Genomic DNA, 13,495 nt, shown 5'->3' with positions numbered 1-13,495 from the left:
GGATAAAAGGAAAAGGAAAAATGCCTTCCTGTATAGAAAAGGCCTGAAGGCCTGTAATGAAATAAGGTTGCCAGGTCTCCTCCGGTGGGAGGCTTTCGGGGCAGAGCTGAGGAGAGTGTACGAGTGTGCGTGGCTGCACCGACGCGCATGCACATCACTTCCGGTTTACACCTGGAAGTGCCGCATCGCAAGGGCCCTTTTACCACTCAAACTCCCAGTTTGAGTGGTATAAGGCCCCTCGCGATGTGGCGCTTCTGGGTGTAAACCGGAAGTGACGTGCCGCGGTGTGTAGGCGCGCGTGCACGTTTGCCCTCAGACCCTCAGCTGGTTGGCGGGCAGTGGGATGGACTGGTGGGGGTTTGCCCACCACCACTGGGCACTTGGATCCAGACTAGCATTTCCACAAGCACTAGGATTTCCATCCATGGAATGTGACTTTCCCGTCTTCCCATAGCAGCCTTGTTCCTGCAAAAACACTAGTCTGATCTGAGCAGTTGTTTGCATGCTTGCTTGTATTCTTCCAAATGCCTTCATTTGAGGGTTGACCTTGTTGGGTGAAATTATGATGCGAAGGGATCATACTAGCTTTTCAACGGTAAGATGTTGCGTAGGAACCTATTATTGTTTAATCTTCATGTTCTCAGGTTGTGCTTCATCAAAACAGAATAGGATCAGAGATGACTAGTAATCAGTGTTAGTGGGTGGCACGTTTGGTGTCAAAGGCTATAAGTCCTTAGATTTCTCATGTGACTTGTGAGACGTCCAAAGGTTTTAGGATTTATTACTTGCATGGTAAGAATACCAAGAGCAAACAAAGGTCCCGTTTAATATTGTTGTGGGGAGGGCTGCAGCTCCCTGTTATGAGTGGAATTGTGCTAGATTGTGAATAGTGGTGGTATATAGAACTGTGACTCTTGTGTTTCTGCATACAGTGTAATGCTGAGATAAGAAGTACTGCTAGTACTGGAATAGTGAATAGGATGCTGACTAAAGCAGTTCCAGTCCCTCTGTCACTCCCTATCTCTGCTCTGCTTTTGCCTTGTAACAATATAATTGAAGCATCAGCATCATAACTGACAATGTAAATTCATGTTCTCTAGGTGTGCTGTTCTACTTTGATTGCTGGTTTGCTGTACCATTGCAATGCAAAGTTGCACCATTAAAAGGGAGTGAAGTATCATGCTGTCATGTTTATTAAGTACACAAAATGGCGTAGTATAATTTATTTTAGAATTCCAGCTGGCAGTCAGTTTTCAAAAATGCATTCTAATTAAGCCCACAAGGTAGTAGTTTTGGAAAACTCACCCTTTCTTCTCATGAACAGGTGATACTGACACTGCAAAGACTTCTGATGACATCAGTCTGAGTCTTGGACAGAGTTCTAGCCTTTGTAAAGAAGGGAGTGAAGAGCAAGGTAAGACATCTTAAGCAGCTGCATATAAAAGTCCCTGAGAGGCCACTGTGGCACCTACTGATTTTTAATGGACTTGAAATTGTGCTATTATGGTTTTTCACTTCATAATTAGCAGTCTACCTGCATATTTGTACGGTTACGAATGATGGCTTGAACTCCATATCCAGTGTATATATGTGAGCCTGAAAGGATGATAATGGTATAGCTCCCCACTTTTTCTGAGTGTCCTTTGTTTAAAATTTCCCTTTTAATGCCTGTTTGCCCAGCAAACTGTACAAGTAGTTGGATGTGAGTATTTTGCTTTCCTCTGTGTACTTGTATACATTGCGTTTTATAGATGTAATGTTCATCTTTGTGGATGTAGCTTGCAGAGAGAGAATGAAACAGTGCTAGGAGTTTTTGAAGACTCTTTGTAGACTTAATGAAGCAGTCTTCCCACATAGCGTATGGCATTTTGCACACTTCAAGATCTGCAGTGTTTTTGCTCAGTGATCTATTATAATTAGCATGACATTCACACAGCATTCATAATTGGATGTACACCGGTCTTTGTTGCTATAAAAGACATTACCTGAAAACATCAAGCATCAAGTCACTGCTTCTGTCAGGGCTGACTTCCCTCAGATTTTATACTCTGAGTTATACTTGTGTTGTGCCCTGCAACGTTTGTCCACAAAAATTACTGAATCAATGTGCATGTTACTCTCAGTACAGGAAATCCCAGTGCAAGTATTAACTTCCCAACACGCTTAACAAGACAAAGGCCTTGGCTTAGTTTTTTTGCATATTTAAGAAATTTAAGCATATACTTTGAACATAGACATGAACCAGTGCAAACCTGCTTCCCTAAAAAGCATAAGACTGCCATCTTGGTCATCTGAGTATGTTACTCCTGCATGAACAGCTTGATTTACTGTTTGGGCAATATTTCCTATATGCAAACATTAGAGATATAAAGTCTTCTAAAAAATGTCCATGAAGTATTGATTTGGAAGATGCTGTGCTTGGATGTAAGTATGTATGTGTAACTGCACAGTAAAATTACAATTACCCTCCACTGAGAGTTGCATCTCTTGTCCCCAAACATGTTTTTCTTCGTTTCTAATACGCAGATCTCTATAGCACTCTATTCTTTGGCTTCTGCTTAGTCTTGCTTCGACTATGGTGAGCTTCTGTCAGAGGAGATTTGTAAATGGCAGTCATGCCAGGCAACTTTAAAGATCGAAACTTGTTGCTTGTAGAGTTTCTTCGATAACAGACTTGATCACACTTTCTAAAGAGCAATAAAATGTTATTACTGTTGTAAGGAGAGTAAAACTCATAAAACAAAACCCCTGGCATCTAAAGGCGTAACATAATTTGATTTTGTGCTCTGAGGCATTTACCCAGTGTGTTGTAGTGGTTAAGAGTGGTGGACTCTAATCTGGAGAACCAGGTTTCATTCCCCACTCCTCCACATGAGCGGTGGACTCTAATCTGGTGAACCAGGTTTGTTTCCCCACTCCTCCAATTGAAGCCTGCTGTGTGACCTTGGGCTAGTCACAGTTCTCTCTAAACTCTCTCAGCCCCACCTTCCTCACAAGGTGTCTGTTGTGGGGCGAGGAAGGGAAGGTGATTGTAAGGTTGTTTGAGATTCCTTAAAGGTAAAGAAAATCAGGGTATAAAAACCAACTCTTCCTCTTTTTTTTTTACCCACATTTTTTAAAAAGAACAAACATCTCATTTGGGTTGGCTTCTTCATTTAAAGTAGCATGCAAAGCAATTATCCTTTGGGTCTGTTGAAACATTACATTTCAAGGAGAAAACTGAACTCTGTTTTAGTCCTGGGTATGTGCATGGCCCTCACTGCAGGGAAAATGTAACAAATAAAGTAGGCTATGTGGTGCTTGTTTATTGATCGATCAGGTGGTTAGGGACTTGCCACATTAGAGTAACGCAGTACAGCCAGTTCTCTTCCAGTATGGTGCACAGAGTGAGTGAGAACCCAGCACTATTAGGAGGAAAAGAGAATAGGTTAAAAAGGCTCCTTGAACATATGCCTGAACAGATCTTTCATTGCTGCAATACTGTAACTCATGTGACAGTTCTCTCTGTTATCATTACGTCTTGTATTGATGGACTCTGATCTGTTCACAAATAGAATTGCTTTTATGTAGAAGATAATTAAGAAAGTGATAGACATAAGGGTTGTGGGTGTAGTGCAGTGATACCTACAGAACGTGAAGTTTGTGTGATGTTAGATGAAATGGGAATCGAACATAAAACAAATGGCAACTGTGAACATAAAAATCATGATTATATTTTTGTTTGTTTCTACATCATATGGTCAAGTTGATCTTTCAGTTGGAACTCATTGTGCTGCAAAAATATGAAATACTGCTGACTTAAATGTTTTCCAAAAAACAACTCTGTTTTCTTTTTATGTATTTTTTTTAAAAAACAGATTTGGCAGCTGATCAAAAGACTTTCCATTTGGTCTCCATCGATTCCTTTGTGTCCATCCAGCCATCGTTGTCATCTGGACAGGAGATGCCAAGGGACAGCAGTGACAAAGTGTGCCTCCCTAATAACCAGCTTGCAGATCAGTCACTGTCTAACGCATGTGACACGGAAATGGCTTCTCTTGTTCCATTGCATTCACACTCCTATAGGAAAGACCACAGACCGCGAGGGGTGCCAAGGACTTCTAGCTCCGCTGTTGCTTTTCCAGATGTGTCACTAAGTGACTTTCCCCTTTATCAGCAGAGGAGAGGACTTGACCCTGTCAGTGAGCTAGAAGCGTCCAAGCCTCGATCTGGATCCAAAGAATCTTTAGCTGAGAACTCCTGCATTTCTGGTGTCTTTCAACTGGATGATATTCTGAAATGCAGCAGCCCACAGCTGCTATCCAAAAGCAGCAAGAGCAAATCCTTAAAAGCAGACAAAAGTGCAGACAGTCTCAGAAGTCTTAGTACTCGGAGCAGTGGCTCAACGGAGAGCTATTGCAGTGGGACTGATCGTGACACAATCAGTACTGTTAGCAGCTACAAAAGTGAGCAGACTAGCTCAACTCACATAGAAAGTGTGTTGTCAGACCACGAGCAGTCGCCTAAAGAGGAGAAGAAAAGCAGCCAGAAAAAGGACTGCTCCGTTGAGTCTGACGACTGCAGTTTTGCTACTGACAAAAGGACTAGTAGTGAAGGAACTGCTATAGAAGTGAGCATCGGCAGTGGTGTGCGAGAGAAAAGGGGTTCAAATGCATCAGAGGAGATACACAATCAGAGGTCTCTTAGCAGTTCTGCTTCAGAAGAAGCAAATAAGAACCCTCATGCCAACGAACTGCTTACGCAAGCCGACCAACCTCCTGGGAAGCCAGCTGAAAAGAGAGATGAGCAGAAAGAGAAATCGTCCTTGGTTGAGTCAAGAACTTGTAAGGAGATGGTTAGCAAGCAAAAGGAGGGGGATGTAAGGCCTAAATCATGTAGCTTGATTCATCGGACAGCTTCAGCTCACAAGTCCAGCAGGAGGAGGACGGGGAAAAAACGGGCTAGTAGTTTTGACACGAGTCGGCACAAAGAATATATATCTTTCCGAGGCGTACCTGCCACCAAACCCCACAGTGCGGTTTTTTGTCATGATGAGGACTCAAGCGATCAAAGTGACTTGAGCAGGACCTCAAGCATGCAGTCAGCCCATCAGTTCAGCAGCGATAGCTCTTCCAGCACCACCTCCCATTCATGCCAGTCTCCCGAGGGGAAGCACAATGCCCTTAAGACCAAATATACTGCAAAAGAAAGGGGCACAGACTTGGAAAGCTCTTACAGAATCCACTTGGGCTCTGAGGTAAATGGCAAAAAGCATTCAGCGCGACGGACTTCCAGCGCAAACAGTGCCAAGAGTCGTACCAGGGTTTTAAGCTTGGACAGTGGCACTGTCGCCTGCCTGAACGATCCAAATCTAATGATGCCAGATACCATAAAACAGCTAACAACTTCTAAGTCTGATCTAGAAGCCAAAGAGGGAGAGGTGCTTGATGAGCTATCTCTGTTAGGACGGGCTTCACAGCTAGAATCAGTCACTCGCTCTCGGAATAGCTTACCGAGCCAGGCTATGTTTGCTGAAGGGGATGAGCAGGAACAGGGAATTGTTGGTAAGTAATCAGAGTGCTAGATGTAACGATGCTGCCAACGGCTACAATTGTTCTGTCATTTGAATTATTTTCCGTTTTCTGCAGATTAAATCAGTTTCACATGGAGGCCCGTGTCTTCTGGTGTGTTTAATATAGTGGGTTACTGATATGGCTACTTTATATTAATACTATCACCAGTTCTTTTTATGTTTGTAGGTAATGTGGTGATACTTCATTGGGTCTTTAAAGACAAGTTGAATGTCAGATAAAAATATGGTACATTGGTATGTTCAGGTTTCTAGTCTGGTGTACCTAGCATAATGGTTGCCCTAACTGTGCTTAAAGTGCTGCTCCATTTCGTATGGTTAGTTTAAACTCTGTGATATTTATAAGCAAACAGCTTGTCATTAGCACCTTACACACAAGGCCTCTGTATCTGTAAATTAGATTTTAAGTCCACTTTTCCTCCAAGGAGCTCAAATCCCCCCCCCCCAATATTATCCTCACATCAATCCTGTGAGAGAGTGCCTGCCCCAAAGTCAATCTGTGAGCTTCATGGCAGAGTGGAGATTTGAACCCAGGTCTCCTCTGGCACTATGACTCATGTACCTTTGCCACTGTTGCTCAAAGGAAGGGCCTCGTTTCTTTTTCCTGTGAAATGTGATATTATAATCTTGCTCTTGTGGCCAATATGTGTGCAACACATGATCTAGCTTTGGTGTCAGTTTGTTCTGATCAAAAGAATGGCATTTGCCCTACAATTGATAGTCATAATCACTGAGTTGCTGCTTTGATAACATGGATGTAATTTGCATATTTTACATTAATGCTGATATAGTGCAAAGAGTGTAAATGAGCTGCTTTTAACTTCTGAACTGTGTAATTGAACATAATTCCTGTAGTGAAGATGTGTATACAACTGGCTAAAGTAATTTTTTGTTGAGTAAGTTCAGTTCTCTCCCTTTCCTACTTGTGTCACTACTGCTTGGCCCTTAAAGCTTAACAGGCCAATATTATACTTTACTTTGTCCTAATCCTAGGCTGATGACTCAGCTGTTACTGTTCAGACCTTTCTGTTTATCATTTTTGGAGAGTCTGTGAGAGTCCAAGTCTTAGAGGGCCAATCAGGGATGTTTGTTTATTTATTTATTTAGGAAGTTTTTGTGCTGCCTCTCCAAGTAACCTGAGTCACCATCTCTAGTGGCCCCTACTTAAGTATCTCATGACCAGGAGGCATTCATGTAGAAGCATCCTGTGTATGAAACAGCTGTACATGTAGCTGCCAGTTTGCACAACTGAACATAAGAAAGGCCATGCTGGATCAGACAAAGGCCCATCAAGTCCAGCAGTCTGTTAACACAGTGGCCAACCAGGTGCCTCTAGGAAGCCCACAAACAAGATGACTGCAGCAGGCATTATCCTGCCTGTGTTCCACAGCACCTAATATAATAGGCATGCTCCTCTGATCCTGGAGAGAATAGGTATGCATCATGACTAGTATCCATTTTTACTAGTACCCATGAATAACCCTCTCCTCCCCTCTTAAAGCCTTCCAAGTTGGCAACCATCACCACATCCTGGAGCAGGGAGTTCCGCACTTTAACTATGCATTGTGTGAAGAAATACTTCCTTTTATCTGTTTTGTATCTGTTACCCTCCAGCTTCAGCAGATGACCCTGCGTTCTAGTATTGCGAGAGGCATAACTGAAGAGAAGCAGAGAGAGAGAATTTTTAAAAAAATTAAATTGTTTATGTATCACCTTTCTTTGTGGCTCAAGATGGGAAAGAAGTTTATTGTAGCTGTCAGTTAGCATGATTATACTGCCCCCTCACTTTTTTGAGCACCACAGCCACAGGAGTCACGGCAGCTTCTAAATGGTGGTACCTGTTCATACTAATGGTTCTTCTGTTATGACCTCCTCCCGGTGTTAAACTCAGCAATGACTGCCATGCACTTCTCAGGCTGTGCAGAGACTTCTGTCTAGTGTAGATTGGCCAACATATTAACCAAAACTGAACATGCACCAGGTGAGAGAATCACTGGAACCTCAGAGTGGCTGCTCACTGTTGTGCTTCTGCATACTGTCAGTCACTAAACCAGGAGTGGGGAACCTTTTTTCTGCCAAGAGCCATTTGGATATTTATAACATTATTCGCAGGCCATACAAAATTATCAATTTAAAAATTAGCCGACCAAGCCCCAAGCAGGCAGCTGCCCCAGATGACCCCCCCCCCGGCATGGAAAAGCAGACAGGCATCCAACCGGTGGCGCACTCGCCCACCAGGTGGCACAGGATGGTCTGCTGCACCAGCCGGGCGTGGCCGTCCAGCCACATGCCAGAGTTGCTCCTGCTCCACATGATCGGCTGGATTCTACAGCCGGCTCCTGCTACCTCCGTCTGCAGGGATGAAATGAGGACACACTGGCTAAGAACCTGCCCCCAAAACATTCTGGCCCTGCCCCCTTTAACCCCTCCATTGTCACCACGTCCGCCCCCAGCCTGCTTGTAGTGCACAGGGAATATGTTTCTCCACGGCCTGGGTGGGAAAGGGTTAACACAGTTTCTTGGGCGGTCCTAGCAGCTCCATAGCTAATGACTCTTCTGCAAGGGCGAAAAAAGGTTCCTTTTCTCGGCAAAACTCACATCCGCTTTGAATAGAGGCTATTCCTGTCTGCGGGAGGGGGCGGATCGCCAGTCTTAGATCCTTCTGAGCTAGAGAGCAGGACCCATGAAGGGCCAGACTAAATGATTTCATGGGCCTTAAACGGCCCCCGGGCCTGACATTTCCCACCCCTGCACTAAACTGAAACTTTGTATGAATGTAATGCTTTGCTTTTCTTCATTTACAAAAAGAAGCTTATGTTCAGTATGTCACAGGCGTTCATCTGGGAATCTTAAATATACAGTTGACATAATAAGTTGCCTTTAGCTATTACCGTTTTATGAAGAATAGCTATAAAATAGCGTTATGAGAGCTAGGGGGGCAGACTTTGTTGATTTACAACTGAGAGGGTCTTTCTGCCGTTATTATGCCTTTGCAGCTTCATATGCCTCTACTGTGAAATATAAAAGTTCAGTCAAGTTACTTTTGGCTTGCCGTTTTACACCAGCAAAAGTTTTAACTTGAATTTAAGCTAGTAATATTGTAAAACTTTTACTTTTTCTCGGACTAGATTCTTATGACTAGATTGGTGCAGACATGGTATCACCTGAACTCCTTAACAGTAGTTGGGAGATTTGGAGTGCCCCACTGACTTAACGTGCATCAGTCCTTCCTGTCACAATTAGAAGTGAGTTTGCAACTAGTTGGCACTAGCCATTGTCTGTAAAAATGCCCTTGTAGACATACCTATGGTAACCATAGTTAGCGCCACAATTGAGGTGGGTAGGAATTCATGTGTGCAAGAAATCTCATGGTTAGAAAATTGGTAGCAGTATGTCTGCAGTAGTTCAACTAGTAAAATAACCTATAACAAAGTATGGGTCATTCAGTGCTGTTAGAAAATACCAGCTCTTTAGATTAGTGTCCATTCTTACATTAAGCATATTACACTGTGCAAAGAGGAACAGAGCACAGATATTGTACCTACAGTAGAGAGGGATAATTTCAGTACCTATTTTAAAACTTCAGAATGGTGGCCTAAATTGTTTATAATCCCCAAGTCAATGTCGCAGAATTGGCCTGCAGATATACTCAGGGCCTTGTACACAATTCAGAGAAAGTTTGTGGTACACCTTTTGAAATGAATCGGATGTAACTCATTCTAGTATCATGAACTAGTGTTTTGACCTATCACTAACTCTAACTTTAACATACAGTATGTAAATTCATAGTTGCTTTGAAAAGCACTGCCGCCAGTTACATGAGCATTTTGGGTAGGATGGAAGTGTTGCTGTATGGCGCTTGAGAATTAAAGCAGAAAGTTGGAAGTTAAGGAAGGGGACGTACTCAATGAAGAAAGCTGCTTCTCTAAAAATTTCCTTTCTGCTGAATTTGTCAGAAACTTCTCATCTCTGATGTCTTTCATTTCTGCCTTCCTTCACCATTTTTTTGGCTTAGAAGTATGCTGAGAAGCAGTCCTGTCTCCCCTAATTGAGAACATGCACATTTTTCTCAATTCCAAGCATTTCTAGGTTTTTTAGGAATTGGAAAAAAAAATGTTAAGCCTAGCCTTGTGTTTACTTATCCATAACATTTGGTTGGATTAATGTTCATCTCCCAAAAGTCAGGAGTTGAACCTAATCTCCTGCATTCCTTTCCTCTATTCTACAAAGCAGTGTATTTCACTGTCAATTCAATGTCTTTACTGGAACATTTCATCTACTTGGAGATATTGGCTTGAGGGATCCAGATTTTGTCTAAGTGGTAAGATAGCACTGCCCCCATCTTCATCGCCTGTTCAGGGCGGACATTCTGCTGTACCCATTCTCTCAGCAGTCCTGCACGGATTTCCATTCTTAAATCTGTTGGTTGTATCATGTAGTTTGGTCTTTAAAAAGTTTATGTGGAAGAAAAAAAGTGTGTTTGTGTTCAAGAGAGAGTGTTCAGGTAGAGACTTAGCAGTGGTAGAAATATATTTTGCAGTATGATGGAAATCAAATCTGTACTGCAGAGTGCAGGTAGATTAAATAAAAGGCAACGGGTTTGTTTGTTTTATTGCAGTGTAAGCATTTGCCTTAAAAAAGCCAATGCTTCTAATTATGGTTGTCCTCTGATCTTGTAATTTATATCTTAATGCTTCACAGACCTCCCTGGATTCATTGTGATTCACAGCAAAGAACTGGCTATCAATCAATAGCACGTAGAGCTTTGTGTGAATATGGTAGGAACTTGGGAAATAATAGCTTCATGACCAAGTGTTAAGAGGTGTTTGTATGTCATAGAAATTGTTTGTATGTCATAGAAATTGTATCTGCTCATGCATCTTTCTGAGGAGCAATAGCCTCTGAGATGCTGTTGAATGAAACCTTTCATACCAAGTAGACTGTAAGAAGAAACTAAAGGGTGCAGAATTACTTATATTGATATGTTCGCAAAAATGCCCAATAGAAACCTGTAAAGCAGGTGTCCCCAACATGATGTCCGTGGGCACCATGGTGCCCACTGGCACCTTTCCTGGTGCCCGCCAAGTGCTTTTAGAAAGTAGGCAGGGCTTGGTGGGGCTTTTGCCCAGTAGGGCTTCTGATTAACTGTGCAGATTAAAAGGCGTCCTGTTAAACAGAGCTTCCGCCTGAAATGTTGAAGAGCTACTATTAGAGTTATGCATAACCTCACTCCCTGACATCTTGTGGTTGGCTCCACCTCCTGTGGCAGGCATTTGGTGATCATGCCCACCACTCTGTGTGAGAATTCCAAAGGTGCCCTCAGGCTTAGAAAGGTTGGGGACCCCTTCTGTAAAGGTATATAAGGCAACTCTTATTTTGCCATTTGCTGTGCACTGGCTTCTTTTGTTTCATGCAGTACCTCTTCAACTATTGATTGTCTTAGGAATTAACATTCCTTATGCTTTCTTTGTGATATGTTAATTCTTCCATTAATTGAATTCTGTACAACTCATATTAGTTTTCCAGATATCCTGTGGCTTTCGTAAAACCGCCTACATATGCTTTAATCTGAGTACTGTGAAATTGCTATTGTTTTTGTAAAAGTGCAAGTTCGTGAACATCCATTCTTGAACATTCTTGAACATCTAAGATTAACAGTTTAACTCAGTTAAATCTCTAGCATTATATAGTAGAAAAGGCAGGATTTTTTAAATGGCATTGTAATGTTAATAGTCGCAGTTACAGTATTTTGTTTACTGAGAAACTTATATTTGAAATTAATTACAATATGATAGTTTATTATAATATGAACTCTAATGTACATTATGTCATCCACCTCCAAAAATATATGCTATCTATCTTTTTATGAGTATTTTCTTGATCAGGACTTACTAAAATAGAAAGACTTGCTATCTATCTTTTATGAGTATTTTCTTGATCAGGACTTACTAAAATAGAAAGACTTGATTCTGGGGTTAGCATAGTATCAAAAATGTATTGCAAAAATTGATAGCGTGTTGCTACCAAATCTTACATCCTGTTTTACTATGTACAAATGCCTTGAAGCTGATAAAGTTACACAAAGCATGAACCCACAGAAGACAATTAGTATTAAATAATCTAATAACTGAACAATTATTTTGGCATTATCAAGTATTTGAAGTATTCCGTGTTCAAATTGATTTCATTGTGTAACACTTCAAGACCTTGCTATATCTTCCTGTTTTCTGGTAGAAATGTTCCATGGTAAGTGAGGCTATGAGATTACGCTATCAACCTGAATAACAGTGACTTTTGATTTTACTACAATCATAAAAAATGTAAAATAGTGAAATGCAGGTTGCATGTCTTCAGAAAGCTGGAGTGCTTGTTCTCCCCGTATAGTGGCTAATTCAGAGGGATTTAATTGGTATCTGAGGCACCTTGTACCTTTTTTGTCAGACACACAAGTTGTCGTGTTCCTTTCTAGTTATAGATAACAGTTATGCACAAAAGTCCAACAATTTAATTTTAAAATATTCTGTCAACCGGTTTCATCATATAGAGCAAAATAGTATTTGTGAATTGATATGCCCCACTCTGTCATGCACACACACAAACACACCCTCCCCTGTCTAGGAATACACAAGAACTCCAGCTATTGGGCGAAAGAAGAAGAGATAGTCATCAAGCTGCCTGATGACTAGCACTGCTAAGAAACACCTGACAGCATCATTCTGCTGCTAAAACCACATCTGAACTTGGATAATGTTTAAAATTGAGTTGGTTTACTCAGTCTGATAGTCCTATCAGCTCCTGTTCAATCCAAGAGCCAAATGGAACTGTGACTGGTTTCTGCTTGCCAGCAGTCTGAGCCTGTGGGTTACACAGGTGGGCAAGGAAGCTCCTTTATAGCTTTTGCTTGTGTCTGGATTGCACGTTTTTCTACAATCTGGACAAAGAACTGGCCTTCAGCTACAGAATGCCTCAAGGCAAAATGGCCCCGGACTTCAGAATCTACAAGATTCTGATTGTTTGGTATTCTGTCACTATTCCAGTCTGCATAGATCTACTCAGTAGAAGCAAATGCTTCTGGAGAGGCAAGCAGCATACAAAAACCTGTGTTGTGTAGAGCTTGGGGGGGGGGTGGTCAGTGATACAAACAATGGCAGTTATTGAGCAACCCTATAATGTTATAGACCTTGGTCTTTGGGAAGAAGTTATTCCCTAGAGGTAAAATCAAGCTTTTGGCTTGATAAGTCTTCCCTGGTAGATAATGTGCTGATTCTGCCTGGTGTTTCTTTCCCTTGCATGGTACAAGTGAGGTGGTTTGCTTAAATGATTCTGGTGATTCTACAGAAAGGGGCACAGTACTGTAACTTCTTGGAAAGTGATAACATTTTCTGCAAAGTGATACACCCGTACACTGTTTGCTTAATTTTGTTTTGCCTGTTTAATAAGGTCTTTTGTGCCTTGGTGGTTTTGTTGATTTGGTATTTCTTGATTTGGTATCTGGCAACTTTGTGTATATGTATTTTGGAGCTGTAGTGAGTCCTGTTCCCAAAGGCTCCGAATTTGTCATGGCATTTAAAAACTAATTAAATTTATCCAAAACTGCCTTGGAAAGTAAAGAATAGTCTTCTGGTTCCTGAGTATTCGGTATACATACAGAACACCCTTTAAAAAGTGCTCAAGGCTGTTTTATGTAGAAGGGGGTTCCAAAGAATGAAACCAAATGCATTCCAGTGCTAGTGCTGCTACTTCTAATATGCACATGTGTGTGTTTTTAGTTTGCGAAGTGCTTTCCAGACTACCTTTTTAACTCATACTCGTCCTGTGGGAGAGGTAACTTTTTACTGTTTTATAAATGAGCAGAGAGAGGACTGACTTATACACTGGGCCTATGAAAGGTGGAATTCAAACCCTGCTTTCTACCATATAAGCTCA

The 13,495-nt window shown here is 41.7% G+C and overlaps 1 protein-coding gene across 1 annotated transcript in view; it reads left to right on the top strand.

Annotated features, from left to right (window-relative positions):
• The window catches only part of PCNX1 (pecanex 1), a 107,211-nt gene that overhangs the window by 26,471 nt on the left and 67,245 nt on the right, over positions 1-13,495 (top strand). The window contains exons 5-6 of the mRNA XM_056851026.1: positions 1,325-1,414; positions 3,858-5,543. Coding sequence (XP_056707004.1) covers positions 1,325-1,414; positions 3,858-5,543 — 1,776 coding nt within the window. The remainder of the gene's footprint in view (positions 1-1,324; positions 1,415-3,857; positions 5,544-13,495) is intronic.

Source organism: Euleptes europaea, chromosome 6 (assembly GCF_029931775.1).
Source record: "Euleptes europaea isolate rEulEur1 chromosome 6, rEulEur1.hap1, whole genome shotgun sequence".
In the NCBI taxonomy this organism is placed as follows: Eukaryota; Metazoa; Chordata; class Lepidosauria; order Squamata; family Sphaerodactylidae; genus Euleptes; species Euleptes europaea.
The sequence above is the reverse complement of the archived record's forward strand: the minus strand, read 5'-3'. Positions and strand labels throughout refer to the sequence as shown.